Raw genomic sequence first — 14,989 nt, 5'->3', positions numbered from 1 at the left:
AATATACTTTGATATATTCCACTTATATTTATGACTTTAAATGCATATTTCTCACCGTTCACCTTTTTGGCTGCTGGTGAGCCCGGGTGCGAGGAACGGTTCATCGCTGCTTGCAGCTTTAATTTAGCTTATAATTGCTTTAATTTATATAAATATAAGGTACATATATAAGGTTTATATAAATATAAGGTAACATATATAAGGTTGTATATACAATATATGTATATACCAAAATTTTTTTTTACTTTTATGATTACTCTTATGTAATCATAATTACACAAGAATAAGTAGTATATAATATAGTGTTTCATTTTTTGAGTGTTATGATGTCAAAAAAGGCACTGAATCTCAGGAATGACCTGACCTCAAAAACAAAAGTACGAATAGAAACAAAATTAAAATAACTGTTTAAACAAATAAGGTAATACAATGCATTCAGGCCCTTTAACTCTAAAATGGATTCAAGTTACAAGTTCTTTGTGGTTCGTGTTGATCTTCATATTTTAATGATATCATGCATAATGCATAGAGAAGAATAAGGCTGGAAATCATATCAACAGCCATTTCACAGTCTTTAAACAATCCAAAACACTTTATAACCAAGCTATTATCGTCTTACAAATGTCACATACTAAAAACACATTTAACTTTTTCACATAAAACTCTTGCAGACAAAATGCATATCAAACATTTCTTTACAGGCTGTTCCTTTTGTGTTCAACAGGATACAGTAAAATACTTTTAAAACAAATTATCAATGGGTCATTTATGAAGAGCTGAACATAGCTTGGATTTTCCATAAATGTATGTGGTAGAAAAAACAGCATAAAATCTAAAGGAAAGAAAATGTTCATACATACAGTACATACACATACAGCCATACATACAGCCGTACATACAGCCTCAAACAAACAACAATGCTACAATAACATGTCTGATTTACCAGCAACAAAAAAAAAAATTCTAATGTGATTTTGATTGCTTATAAAACATAGTATTAAAAATAAATCAAAAAGGTTAATAATATTATCAAAATAACTTAAATACAATAAATAAAGGCACATTTAATAATTAATCTAATGATCTTTTTGTCTACTGTTGTTTCTTTACTTCATGGGCAACCATTTTTATCTGATAAAAAGTGAAGTTACGCATCCAAACACCAATAAGATGAATATAAGGATAAAACAAACAAGCAGAAAAAAAAAAAGACAATCAGATTGTATCCTCTGAGAAAGAGAGAGTAAGCGGACCATTACTGCTTAAGGTAGTAATTTTAGTTTTGGTGAGAATGAGAGCGAGACACTTTGTAGGCCAGTGTAAATCCCAGTAGAAGTAGCCTAGTTTAGTTACTCCAGTGCTGCTCGTCTGCTACTAAAGCCTCTGCTTTATCCTGTGCATTTCGTGGCATGTCCCAGTTATCTGCTGTTCCAATTTTTCCTGCTTTCTAGCATGGACAACTACATCTGAATGATCTTCTTTGAGCCATCCTCAGTTAGATGATACCTGAGAAATAAAGGAAGTTTTTGTAAGCAAGAAAAAGTACATTTACAAGAGTGACTGTACGAATAAATCAGAATCATACCATCGAGTCCATCCTTTAGAAATGTCTTCACTTGCCAAGTCCACAAGTGCCTGTAGACAAAGACAGCTGTAAGCCTCCATAAAAATCCAGTGATCAACTGAATGAGAAAGATTTTTTTATTATTTTTTTACCTTGCCCAGTAGTACTTTGTGTTTGGACAACAGTCCTCCGCCATTCTTGACAGCGACATCCAAAGTTCTCCTGTGCAGTTCCACTATAGACACATTGAACTCGAAGCTGACAAAGGCAACACAACAAGATAGTCAAGATACCAGTTTACTATGCGACCTTCAGTAATGCAATCATACAAAAGAAAACTTCTCAGAAATATCAGCAGTTGCATCATACAGTATATTATAAAGACTTGGTTTGGAGGGTAAAACAGTTAGCTAGCTCTGTTCAGTAAGAAGCTCCGCTGTGGATTTAATATGTCATGCAAATGCATACAGCAAGATAAACAGCAGACACGAATTGGATCTGGTGGGTCCTCTTCTCATTTGAATGCAATTTAAATGAGTTAAAGACATCACTATGTCTGTAACCACATTAGGTTTGACATGAATACTATCAGTAAAATGTGTATTAGTGCCAAGACAATTAGCAAAAGTTCTAAAAAATAAAAAACAAACACTAACATTTGACTGTATATATCCTCCGATGGTTCATGAACAGAGTGAATCCCTCCTCAACTGCCCTTATAATCACCTTACACAATATTGTACATTAAATGGAAGATGAGTTTGCATAAGATGGATTGTGAAAAAGAAGTGTGCTTAATTGTACTAAATGTAAAAAAAAAAGCTGTACTGGCAAAATAATGACATTTTTAAATAATTTTTAAATAATCTATTGTTGTGTTTTAAATAAATACATTTAATTTATGTATTATATTGACTAACATACTAAAGCACATGTAGAGTACTTGACTTTTTATTTTAGCTGCAGTGTGTAATAAGTAAATATAGTTTCAATTTAATGAACTGCTACTTCATTATTACAAATACGTAATTGCAATTGTATATAAATACATTACTTACATTTCATAAGTTTCAATAGAAATTGCATCAATACTATAAAAAGTAATTATAAATTTACATAGAAGGATGTCCTCAAGTTATTAAAGTCAGTCAAAAACATTCAGTTCAGTTAAATGCATTTAATATGAATTTAAACTCATTTTCATTTAATTGCAATTAAGTGTCAGAAAACAGAAAACAAAGCTATCTTGTAAAAACAAGATGTACACTTTAGAAAACTTTTTCTTTTTGACCAATTATAAAAGGTCTTTTGAACCAACTATTATAAAGAAGATCATTTGAAATGCGTGCTTAGTGTGTCTCTTACGACTGGTCGTAGATGGGATTGAGCGTCTTCTTGAGTGTACTGGTCTTTCTGCGGCCACTCCGGCTCTTGTCTGGTAACAGGTACAGACGGACATATGGGTCTGAACCATCTTTACTCAGTGCTATGAGGTTCCTGTGATTAGGAAACAAGGAAAAATATTCACGCAAGAGAAGTATTTTCAAGAGGACTTGTTTAAATCACATTTATAAAAATTCAAACATACAAATGCAAATACATGTCCATCATTGTTTGCACACACTGTTGCTGTTCAATAGAGTAAATCACTGATCATTCACCCAAAAAAATAAATAAATCACTATTATACTGAATGTGTTCAATGTAAATGTAAAAAATAGCAAAAATGTAATAAATTAGCAAACAAAATGATTGGAAATGGTACCATAAAACAGAAAGATGAAGTTTAATGTGTATGTGGCAGTCTCACCTGCAGGCATGAACCACAACAATAAGTTTATTCCTTTGTGAGCTGTGTCGGATAGTGAGCTGGACTTCACCGAGGAGATACTGTCTCAGCCCAGAGCCGCTGTAACAGAAACAGTTTATATTTACAATATCTGCAATATTTACTTTAAGGCTGCATTTATTTGATAAAAACATACAGTAAAAACTATAATATAGTTAAATATGATTACTATTTAAAATAACGGTGTTCTATTTTAATATATTGTAAAATGTCATTTATTCCTGTAATGACAAAGCTGCATTTTCAGCAGCCATTATTCCAGCCTTTGTTGTTACATGAAGAACAGTACTAACTGTATTTGAAAGATAAATATTTTGTAACATTACAGATGTCTGTACTGTCATGGTTGACCAATGTATCCTTGCTGATCAAAATAATTTATTTCTTTAAAAATAAATAAGTAAATAATAATCACCGGCCCCAAACTTTTGAATGGTATTCTGTAATATTGAGCATGAATATGCAATATTGCTGCAAAAAACTTGTGGAAATCTTTGTTTGGATTCAAAATCATCCTACTTTATGTCTGTGTTTTCTCCAGATTTCCTCAGTGTGGTTTATATTGTTTAATATGGTTTAAACTATCTGAAAAACTTGGATGTCATAAGTGGTTTGTAACAGGGAATCAGTGACAAATACAAATGGGTCATGTCACGCTTCCCACTGTTTCTTTGCTCAAATTGGTCTGAGTGGCTCAGCAGAGACCAATCTGCTCAGTGCTATCCAGTCAGGCATGCCGTGTTGTTCACTGGGCAGTGCAGATAAATGGTTCACACTGCCCTGGGTACTACTTGTGTCTCAATTCTGGCTGTATTTTGGATTTTAGTGTTTCTCAAACAAAGCAGAAAGTAGTCACCAGTGTGGCTTCTAACAAAATTTAATTACACTGACAGGAAACGACTTCTGTATATACTGTAGGTATCAGTGTGTCACAAACACAGACTCACTTTTGTAGCTTCTGTAACCTCTGCTGCAGTTCCAGTGTGGCAGAGGGCAGCGAAATGTCAGAGGCCAGACTAGGTGTAGAGTCTCTGTGAGACTGATGCTTGTGCGAGCTGCTTATCTCCAGACTGGAGACACTGCGGCCTGCTTCTGCTAACTGCACTGGGGAGCCATCCAATCCTCTTTTCCCTTGAGGGGTGTCCGGTGCGAGGGTACAAGATGGGTTTTGTGACGGCTGGATGACTGTGGAGTTGCTGGTGCTAGTGACTGTTTGAGATTGAGGGGTCAAGCAAGAGTTATATTGACTACTGTGTCTGACCCGGATAGAAGACGGATGGCTGGATGTGACCTCCTTCTCTAAACAGAGGACCTGTTTACACAAAAACATATTTATATCGAAAAAGCACACTGACACAAGTGCTGATAGGAAAATTTTGATAGGATACAGACACACCAACCCTGAGAGCCATTTTGAGTTTGAGGGTGCTGTTGGGGCCCGAGTTCTGCAGGGGGAACTGCTGATTCAGAGTCATGTCGGCCTCCTTCAGGAGAGAAGCAACTGCAACTCCAACACTACCCAGAGAGCACTTGTGCTTACTATCCCTCACCTGAGACACACAAACAACATCCATGCATGACACTTGACTTTTTACAAACACAAACCCCATCAGGAACACACTGTCTAAAATCTTTTGAGGAGTTCTCAAAATGAACAGTAAATCATTCTTACCAACTCTGAACGATATATATATATATATATATATATATATATATATTTTTTTTTTTTTTTTTTTTTTTTTTAAAGAGTAATAATCATCTTTACTATAACTTTTTATCAAGTCAATGTGTCCACGTAGAATCAAAGTATTTTTTTTTTTAATTTAAATCTTAAACTTTTGAAGCCTTAGTGTGAACTACAGTAGACATTCTCTTAGTAGTTTTAATATTCATGCTTTTGGGGTGTTTCCTTCTAGAATACCTCAATTTCCAGTTCCTGAGTGCGGGGGTTGTTGATAAGGAAGTGAAAAGCCTCCTCCCACAGTGGCTCACTAGTTTTATACCTCACCTGAAAATCAGCAAAACAGGACTGGGTATATGTGTATTTCTAGTTTTGAACATGTTAAAGCCGATTAATCAATGTTACCTTGCTTGTGTACATCTTTTGTCCTACAGTCAGTTTGACAAAAGGATTTGGATCTATGCTCATTTTTTTCCCATACTGTTGAACAAAAAATAGAAAGAAAACATTCAATTATACAGTATGATATGACAGTCTTATTAAAGCGATTGTTCACCCAAAAATGAAAAAGTGATGTTTATCTGTTTACCCTCAGGGCATCCAAGATGTAGGTGACTTTTTTTCTGAAGTAGAACACAAACCAAGATTCTAAACTGAAACCGTTGCAGTCTATCAGTCTTATAATGTAAGTGGATGAGAATCACGGCTAAAACATACAAAAAAACACACAAATCGACTTATAAGTGCATTACCACCACCTGTCTCTCAAGTGGACCACTGTCACTCCTAATTGAGATTGTAGATAGAGTGTCATTGGTCCATTTGAGAGATAGTTGGCGGTAATTCACTTATAAGTCTGGGATCCACAGTAAAGCAAGAAGACGCCTCATGTGCCTGTTGCTTGAGAACATGCTCAGAAGAATTCTACAGTTGTGTGAATCAGAGGTAAAAAAAACCCAATATAAATACTGATCAGTTTCTTGCACAGACCGATTGTTTAGACATCAATGTATTGTCACGAGTGTATGGTATATGTTATTTTTTTTATGTTTTAGCCTAGATTCCCATCCACTTACATTAGAAGACTGATAGACTGCAACTGTTTGAGCTAAAAATCTTGGTTTGTGTTCTACTGAAGAAACAAAGTCACCTACATATATAAGTATATTTGTATTCCTATAACATCTGCTAAATCTTTAAACACATGCAGTGGGGCATGAGGGAAGAATACATAAGAGAATCAATAAAAAAAAAAAAAAAAAAAAAAATCACAAAGATGTGAAATCATGCTTAGGGTTACAGATGCAATGCAATGCTTGTTATGCATGTCACTGTATCAACGGCATGCAGTCTCAATGTACCTTCAGGCCTTTATAAGGGGGTTTGGGGCCATCAGGGTTAAAGTCAAGAGGATTTGTCTTTCCACAGGAAGTATTGAGAGAAATTGAGAACAGGACGGTTAACATAAAGCAAGAGGACATGCAAGAATGATAGTTCGATTGGTCCAGCCCTACAGATTTCTACTAAATATTACAAATACATATGCATATCCAATTAGTGTAACAATATTGGCAGGGACAAAAGGAGCTCAAAAAAAAAAGTTTTGTCCTTTCTCTTTAGACTACTTACCAAGTCTAGATCAGGCAACTTCAATCATATGTATAAGAATGACCAAGCTGCATTTAGATGACTTAATATGACAGTAAAAATAAATGGAGGAATGAAAGCTATACATTTAAACCTTGGCTCCTGACATGTAATAAAAATATACATGTAATAAAAATATACATACATTCTCAGTTACTGAGCAATTAGAATAGGACAAAGATTTAAGAAATGTGATTGTCATAGTTTATTGGATGACAATCACAAGCTACACATGCCCAACAGGCAAAAGTGGAAGTTTGCATGCATCAGATCAACGTATTCTGGGTTGTTCGTTTGTTACTAAAGAACAGGTTGAATGGAAGCAATGTCTACACACAATGTTAGATAAACAACCACAGGCTAGGTCAGGAGAACCAGGATGCAGATTACTGGCAAACTCACAAATAACGTTCTATAGAGAGAGTCGGGGTTCTCACAAAAGACTAGACCAGAGGCCCTCCTCTCCTTTAGGTTTCCACAGCCAAAGCTGCCCTCAAAGACACTCTTACAGTAGAGGAGGAATGCACAATGTAAAGCATTAATAAAGTCGGCACTGTACATCAGTCGTCTAATAATACATCATTCTATGGCCGCATAATTAAAAGGTGTCTATTAAATAACAAACATTCCTTAAAATGATTTTTAGGCCACAAATTCTAATATTATTTTGGACTACACTGATTTTCATTGTATGCACAAAAATAGTTGAACTACAAAATATCTTATTTTGTGTCCTGAAGAAAGCAAGTTTTGGAACAACATGAGGGTGAGTAAATGATGACAGATGTTTCATATCTGGGTGACTAATATCTTTAGGGGGGAAGCAAGACGATAATTGCACCTTGCAAGATCCAGCCTGGGGAACAACATCGGCGCATGTAAATCATTTGGGTGTGTAAAACTGCAGCTTGTTCACATTTGTATTCATATCAAAGTAGACTATTATAGAACATAAATAAACACTTTCAAGCATTTCATAAAAGTAGAACCTAAAATAATGAAACTGAAAGCAAACTAATATGTTTTTACATGTAGCTGTTGCAGGACATCAGAAAATATCTTCCTATGCCAGCTCCACAGACAGAAGCTATGTAGATTCATCACTCTTGTTCTTACCGGCAAATTACTGGCAGAGTCCAGGTAAACAACTAGCAGAGCTGAGGAAAGATTTTCATTAGCCCTTATGCTCCTTAATACCTAATAAGATAAAAAAGAGCAAATGATGACGACAAAAATTTAATGATATATTTAGCTAGTGTATGTTTAACCATGTCAGTATGAATCAGTGATTGTGTATGTGTATACCTGGCATAAGGATAATAATACCAGTACATTTTGATATTTGTTTGGTCCCCATGAGTAAACAAGCTTATAAATCATACAGAATTCATTTTTTTTGAAAATCTGACAATGCAGAAAGTTGAGGTAGGTTTAGGGTAAGTGGATATAAAGTATAAAAACCATTAAAACTATAAAAATCATGAAACGTCCCCATTATGATATGGATACCAGTGTGTGTGTGTGTGTGTGTGTGTGTGTGCTCATACTTGATCTAGTTTCTCAGCACTCGGGTACAATGACAGCCACTCTAATCTCAGATGTAGTTTGCCTGTAGTAACTTCTTCCAAGTCAAACCACTGAAAAAAAAAAAAAATCCAGTGCAGTGGAATGGCAGATATGGGCATAAATGACATTCAATTCATTCCAAACCAAACCAATGATGAAGATCTACAAGTTCAAAAGAAATTATACAACTGGTGTTTCTTTGAAAAAAAAAAAAAAAGCAATGCCACTATCAATACAGGAAAATGTCTACATTTACGGAAGCTCAAAGTCAGTACATTAATGAGATAAAATTAAGATTAACAAGAATGTACTCTTCCATATTGTGGAAAAAAGATGATCATATTCCTGTTTTGAAGTAAAAAAAATGATGAATGGCTTAATTATGAATTAATCCAAGAGTAAAAAATGAGGGCAGTGTTGAGAATGATTGGAAAGAAAACACGAGTTTTAAAATACTTAAATCTACTTAAAATACAGCCAAAAAAATGTGTAAATTCAAAGTCAGATCATTAATGAGAGGGTGCTGGAAGAGAACTGGTACCAAACCCTAACCCTAACCCAGCAAGAACAATAGTGTGACTGCATTACCTCATCAACCTTCTGTTCTTTATGAAGCTCACTCAAGTCAATCATTAGACTGGAACAACAATAAAAGAAACATTATACATCTTTGTAAAGTTCTATAACAGACAACATTGTAAGTTTCAGCTATATAAATAAATGTGGCACCTGCCCAAGAAGTCATCTTTATCTGGGTCTTCATCGAAGAGCTCAATTTCCAGATGTTGTCCTGAATGTTCATATACTAGTGCCTGATGATGAAACACATTTCAGTCTTATGAGCGCATTAAATAATTAGTTCAGCCAAAAGTGAATATTAAGCCATAAATTACTCACCCTGAAGTCATCCTAGGTGTATTTGACTTTCTTCTTTCAGACGAATTCAGTTGTAGTTATTTAAAAAATTGTCTTTGACCTTTCAAGCCGTTTGATGCAACTTAGTGGGTGTTGCACTCCATCGGCCCATGAGAAGTTTAATTAAAAGCGCATCCTTTTAAAAGAAGTGTCTCACCGGGGGAATGACGTATGAGGTCAGCATTGCGCGTGCGCAGCTCAGAAGTGATGCACGCGCAAATGCAGCGAAGAGATCAAAACAACCGTCACTAATTAGAAGTACAAAACAAGGATTTGCAAAGAAGAATTTCAGAGGATTTCGATATAAGCCAAGAGAAGATTGGTTTTCCTTTGCTAAAGTAAGAAAGCTTTGTTTCCTTTGCTCCTGTTATCAAGACTCACCGGCACATGTGAAACACTAACCTCACACGTCATCTACCCCGGAACTGCTTCTGTTTTACAATAAAGAGTGCAAGCTAGAAAAAAGTGATTATTAAGTTTAGAATATTGATATTGTTTAAAAGACAATTTTTAAAATAACTCCAAATGAATTAGAAAGAAAGTCATATACACTGAGGATGACTTCAGGGTGAGTAAATTATAACTTAATTTTGATTTTTGGCTGAACTAACCCTTTAAATAAGCATGTGTATGTGTGTGTGTATTCACCTCATACACCTCATTCCATTTGGGGTGCAGACATTCTTTGATGGTCTTGCTTCTAAAGAGCTGATTGCTGACCAGCAGCATGCCATAGGGGTCAGACTTCCCTTTGATCAGCCCGCCCAGATATGTGTCTTTAACTTCCAGATTCTGAGCTTCAAGAAAATGAATCCTTAGAACTCCCTAATGCGTGTGAGAAAGAATGCAGCAAAGACAATGAGAGGTTAATGAATATTTGTATGAATAAACATTTGTAGGGTTTGATGAGATGCGTGAGTGAGTGTGAGTGAGTGTGTATTCACCTTTGGCATAGGGAAACGAAGCTGTGCCAGTTCAACCTCACCTATCAGTGGTACAGTGATCCTGTTAGGCAACACCATGTAAGTGCTGATAATATCCTGGATCATGTGCTCTGAAAAGCCACTGCCAAGAAAAAATAAATTATGAGTTACATGAAATGTTGTACTTCTAGATATCAATCATCATCATCAATGCAATGGACAGAAGTTAAACTTTTCTCAGAATACATTATTTTGTGGGAAAAAGAAGTGGTAAAATAAATGTAACAAAAAAAAACAAAAAGACACAAATAGTTTGGAAAACTTCAGATTTACTCAAAATGTTCCACAGGGAATATTTCTGTGCCAACCAACCAATCCTGTTTAATGGTGTCTAAAGGAGTTTGTGCTACTACTACTAGCTAGTGTTGTCTTAGAAGTTGCCTTAAAACAAAGTCTAACTAATCTCCATAGATTAATTTATTTAAAAAAGAGAGAGAGAAAGAGAAAAAACAATCCTGTACATCCCGGATATATTGCTAATTTGCTAACCACAACCACCACATTCAAATGCCATCATGCTAACTAAACCAACAATGTGACAAAAAACAAAGATCATCTGACAATGTTTATTTAAGTATGTTTTTGTAACATTAGCATGAATAAATTTTCTACATTTCAGCAGACTCCTACCGCAGCATGTGGTGTGACAATACATGCATCTAATTGGCCCGCAGCCTGTCTGTCCTGGCACAAATGCACCACAACCTTGTTAAAATACAAGCACAAGCAGGGAGAGAGGCAATGGAGAGGAAACACACAGAAGCCATAGTGCCATTTTGAGGTTTGTGCTGACATTCCTCAGCTCCCCCCTCTCTCATTTGACCCAATACTCTTGTCTCTGGGCAGTTGACTGTCTTTGTTGAATAATTTACAAATCTCAAAAACGTATATTTTATTTACAATAGAATATAGATAACATATCAAATGTTGAAAGTTAGACATTTTGAAATGTCATGCCAAATATTGGCTCATTTTGGATTTCATGAGAGCTACACATTCCAAAAAAGTTGAGACAGGTAGCAATAAGAGGCCGGAAAAGTTAAATGTACATATAAGGAACAGCTGGAGGACCAATTTGCAACTTATTAGGTCAATTGGCAACATGATTGGGTTTAAAAAGAGCCTCTCAGAGTGGCAGTGTCTCTCAGAAGTCAAGATGTGCAGAGGATCACCAATTCCCCCAATCAGTGATGGAGTACTCGAGTCCTGGACTCGGACTTCATTCTCTGGACTTGTGACTTGACTTGGACTCGCGGACTGATGACTTGTACTTGGACTCGGACTCGAGGATATATAAAATCGGACTTGAGCATTCATCACGTTGTTTTTGACTAAATATGTTCTAAAAAAAATTATAAAAGGTGTTACACTTTTCCTGTTTTGTGCCCAAGACCGGCCGGGATCTATTGTTTTCCCTCACAGACACTGCTACCGCTCGCTGTCTTTGCTTGAAAACACACTCACTGGCGTCACTCACTTTTCGCTCATGCATGATACGCGGGCTAAATGTTCACATTTGGAAAATGCAGAAAGATGTGCCCGGATCGTGAACTTCCCGTTCACTAATTTTGCATCTAATGCTGAAAAGAGCAGTGCTAAATGTTGTGTGTGTAATCGCACAATTGAGGAAAAGACTGGGAAAAATTCAAACTTTAACAGACACCTGTCACTGATGCACCCAGAAAAGTAAGTAAAATGCTCTCCATTGGCTAACGTTAGTTTAAAAAAAAAAAAAACTATTATTGACTAATGCATATATGATAATAAACAGAAGAAGCTAGGGTTGGGCGATGTTTGACAATTTGGCATCAGACGTCGACGATGTCTAATGTCTGGTTCAGATTACACAATTTTTTTTGTCTGTTGATAATTTACCAGTCACGGTGTCAGATCAGATTACATGATTTTTTTTTTGTCTGTTGCGATAGTCACTGTGTCAGATTACAATTTTTTTTTGTCTGTTGCAATGGTAACTGTGTCAGACGGATGACGCAATTTTGACTCCTTAAATCTTGTGGTGTCGTGGACAAGAAACATGTCAGACTAACGTTGCACGTTGCTTTCTGACCAGTCGCGTGCCATCAGACACACACATTCACTTGAACACATACAAACGCACTCACGCTATATCACTCGGCCACTCACACACAAACACACTCTCTCTATCTCACACACACACACACACACACACACACACACACACACACACACACACACACACACACACACACACAAACTCTCTCTCTGCATATCGTATTGATTTTTACGTTTTAAGTATCTTTAAAAATACAGTGTCCTGTAAAATGCACATTTCTTTTTTCCGCTGAGTGTATTTCTGTAATACAAAGGATTAGTTCACTCAAAAATTTCCTAATCATTTACTCCTCCCAATGCCATCCAGGATTTCCATGGCTTTTTTTCTTCAGTAAAAAATAAATTATGTTTTTTAAGGAAAACATTGCAGGATGTTTTCTTCATATAATGGACTTCAATGCCTACCAAATCAGTTGGTTGCTATTGTTTCCTCAAAAAACTTAAAATCTTTTCCACTGAAGAAAGAAAGACATGGATATCTTAGATTACATCAAGGTGAGTCAATTATTAGGAAATTTTCATTTTGAGGTGAACGAATCCTTTAATGTTACTTATAAAAAAATATTTAAACAATTAAATAAATATAATCGTGCCACAGCTAGTTAACAATGATTTAAACTAAGGTCAAAGACAATTTTAGTGATATCATACACATTTCTTGCTGCAAGAAAGAGTGCCTGAAAAATGATTTGGCTTAATTGTATACAATTTCTCTCACTAGGTACCAACAATACTGTGCCTCCGCTGCATCACATTTGACACCGGCTGGTTCAGGTCAGAGTGCTATTAAATCATTTTTCCATGCTGGACCACAAGGGATCTATGACACCAAACATCCACGTCAAAAGGCTATAAGTGATGCCCTTGTGAAAGATCTTATCATTATCTGTTGCTTGCCTCTCTCCATGGTTGACAATGAGGACTTCAGACACTTCCTTCATGTCCTGGACCCTTAGTATAGGCCTATAGCAAGATCCACTATCTCGTCTGTGACCATTCCAGGAATGGTAAAATTTCAAAAGGAATGGATAAAGTGCCAGCTGGCTGAAGCATCGAGTGTTGCTGTTACTACAGATATTTGGAGTGATCGCAAGATGCTGTCATTCCTTGGAGTGACAGCACACACAGTGACTGAGGTAAACCATGTACTCAGCCTTCAGTCATATCTTCTTACCTGCGAAAGAGTCCATGGCAAACACACCGGAGAAAAGATTGCAATGAGGTTTGAATGCTGTGCTGAAGAGTATCTGATTAAGAATAAGATCAACTTTGTCATCACTGATAATGCGTCCAATTTGAGGAAAGTATTCCAGGCCAGATTTCTGCCAGAGGAAGATGAGGCTGCAGAGCCAGAGCCGGAGGATGAAATCTGGCAAGATCTGACACCAGAAAATCAAGAGGCAGTCAATGCTACTTTGGATGAAAACTGTAAGATGCAGAGACTATTGTGCTCCACACATTCACTGCAGTTGGTCATAAAAGATGGTTTGAAAGAAGCCAGTGGGCTGTCAGGCACCCTATCCAAGCTGTCCCGTGCAGCCAACCTCCTCCACAGTGGCACTTCATTTTTAAGACTGCTTTGAAGCAAACTTTGGTGATGCAACGATTCCAACGGCAAATGCTACGCGATGGAATTCTACTTTGAAGCAAGTGAAGGCATATGCGAATTTTGACATACAAATGCTAGCATATGTGTTGGACTCAGAGGGGCACAAAAGTCTAATCCTTTCATAGCGAGAATATGCTCAGCTTGAAGAACTGATCGAAATTCTCGATCCCTTCTTAGAGGCAACCAACCTGACTCAGGGAGAGAAAACTGTCATCGTCAGTGTTGTTGTGCCCTGTGTCCTCACTCTGCAGTCATCTGCAGGAAATAAGAGAAAGAGTCAGATACTGTGGGCCGCTGGTGAGAGCTCTGGAGAACTCCATGAAAGTAAGGTTCACAGAGATCTTCAGTGCCGTGATGATGCCAGGATGTGAGTCAGATGAAGGAAGAGGTCCCACCAAATTTCCTTTCACCATTGCCTACTTTGTAGCATGTTGGAACCAGCATTTGGTTTCCAGTGGCTAGAACATGATGTGCAGCTGGACAATAGCATTAAAGGGCAACTAAAGAGTTAAATAAAAGGTGAGAAATGTTTTTTACTTATTTATGCAGACAAGTGAGTTAAAAACCTTTATGAGTTTTATGTCCACATTTAATATGTAAGCCTATTTAATAACATATTTATAAAATATATTGGTAACACTTTACAATACGGTTCATTAGTTAACTACATTAGACAGCATGCATGAACTAATAAGGAACTGCACTTATACAGCATTTTTTAATCTTTGTTAATTTCATACTTTACTAATGCTTTATTAAAATCTTGTTAATATTAGTTAATGTACAAACAACAAAGAACATTTGTATTTTTATTAACGTTAACAAAGATGAACAAATACAGAAACGAATGGATTGTTCATTGTTAGTTCATATTAGTTGATACATTAACTAATGTTAACTAATGAACCGTATTCTGAAGGGTTACCCATACCTCTCCTGCCTCCTTTTGTTTCAGCGTATATGAAAGCAGAAGGTGAGAAACCACAGTTACCATCATCAGCCGCTGCAACAGGGCCAGGGGTAGGTGATGCTCCAGCATCTCCTCCTGAGGCCCCTCAGAAGAAGCTGAAAATGTTCTATC

General features: G+C 36.4%; 1 protein-coding gene across 4 annotated transcripts in view; it reads right to left on the bottom strand.

Moving 5' to 3' along the window:
- Nucleotides 1–414: 414 nt before the first annotated feature.
- Nucleotides 415–14,989, bottom strand: part of esyt2b (extended synaptotagmin-like protein 2b) — a 30,660-nt gene continuing 16,085 nt past the window's right edge. The window contains exons 8-24 of one of the 4 annotated variants that reach the window (XM_052562395.1): nt 10,167–10,287; nt 9,871–10,047; nt 9,037–9,119; nt 8,896–8,944; nt 8,289–8,378; nt 7,858–7,938; nt 7,144–7,245; nt 6,456–6,512; nt 5,500–5,574; nt 5,335–5,421; nt 4,814–4,963; nt 4,361–4,725; nt 3,375–3,473; nt 2,930–3,061; nt 1,717–1,822; nt 1,586–1,635; nt 415–1,506 (exon numbers count right to left, since the gene is read on the bottom strand). In XM_052562395.1, the coding sequence (XP_052418355.1) occupies nt 1,461–1,506; nt 1,586–1,635; nt 1,717–1,822; nt 2,930–3,061; nt 3,375–3,473; nt 4,361–4,725; nt 4,814–4,963; nt 5,335–5,421; nt 5,500–5,574; nt 6,456–6,512; nt 7,144–7,245; nt 7,858–7,938; nt 8,289–8,378; nt 8,896–8,944; nt 9,037–9,119; nt 9,871–10,047; nt 10,167–10,287 (1,870 nt within the window). In that variant the 3' untranslated portion in view covers nt 415–1,460. The remainder of the gene's footprint in view (nt 1,507–1,585; nt 1,636–1,716; nt 1,823–2,929; nt 3,062–3,374; nt 3,474–4,360; nt 4,726–4,813; nt 4,964–5,334; nt 5,422–5,499; nt 5,575–6,455; nt 6,513–7,143; nt 7,246–7,857; nt 7,939–8,288; nt 8,379–8,895; nt 8,945–9,036; nt 9,120–9,870; nt 10,048–10,166; nt 10,288–14,989) is intronic. The other 3 variants (XM_052562396.1, XM_052562397.1, XM_052562398.1) reach the window with 3 other exon arrangements.

This window comes from Carassius gibelio, chromosome B7 (genome assembly GCF_023724105.1).
Source record: "Carassius gibelio isolate Cgi1373 ecotype wild population from Czech Republic chromosome B7, carGib1.2-hapl.c, whole genome shotgun sequence".
Taxonomy (NCBI): domain Eukaryota; kingdom Metazoa; phylum Chordata; class Actinopteri; order Cypriniformes; family Cyprinidae; genus Carassius; species Carassius gibelio.
This window is presented reverse-complemented; position numbering and strand designations above follow the sequence as displayed.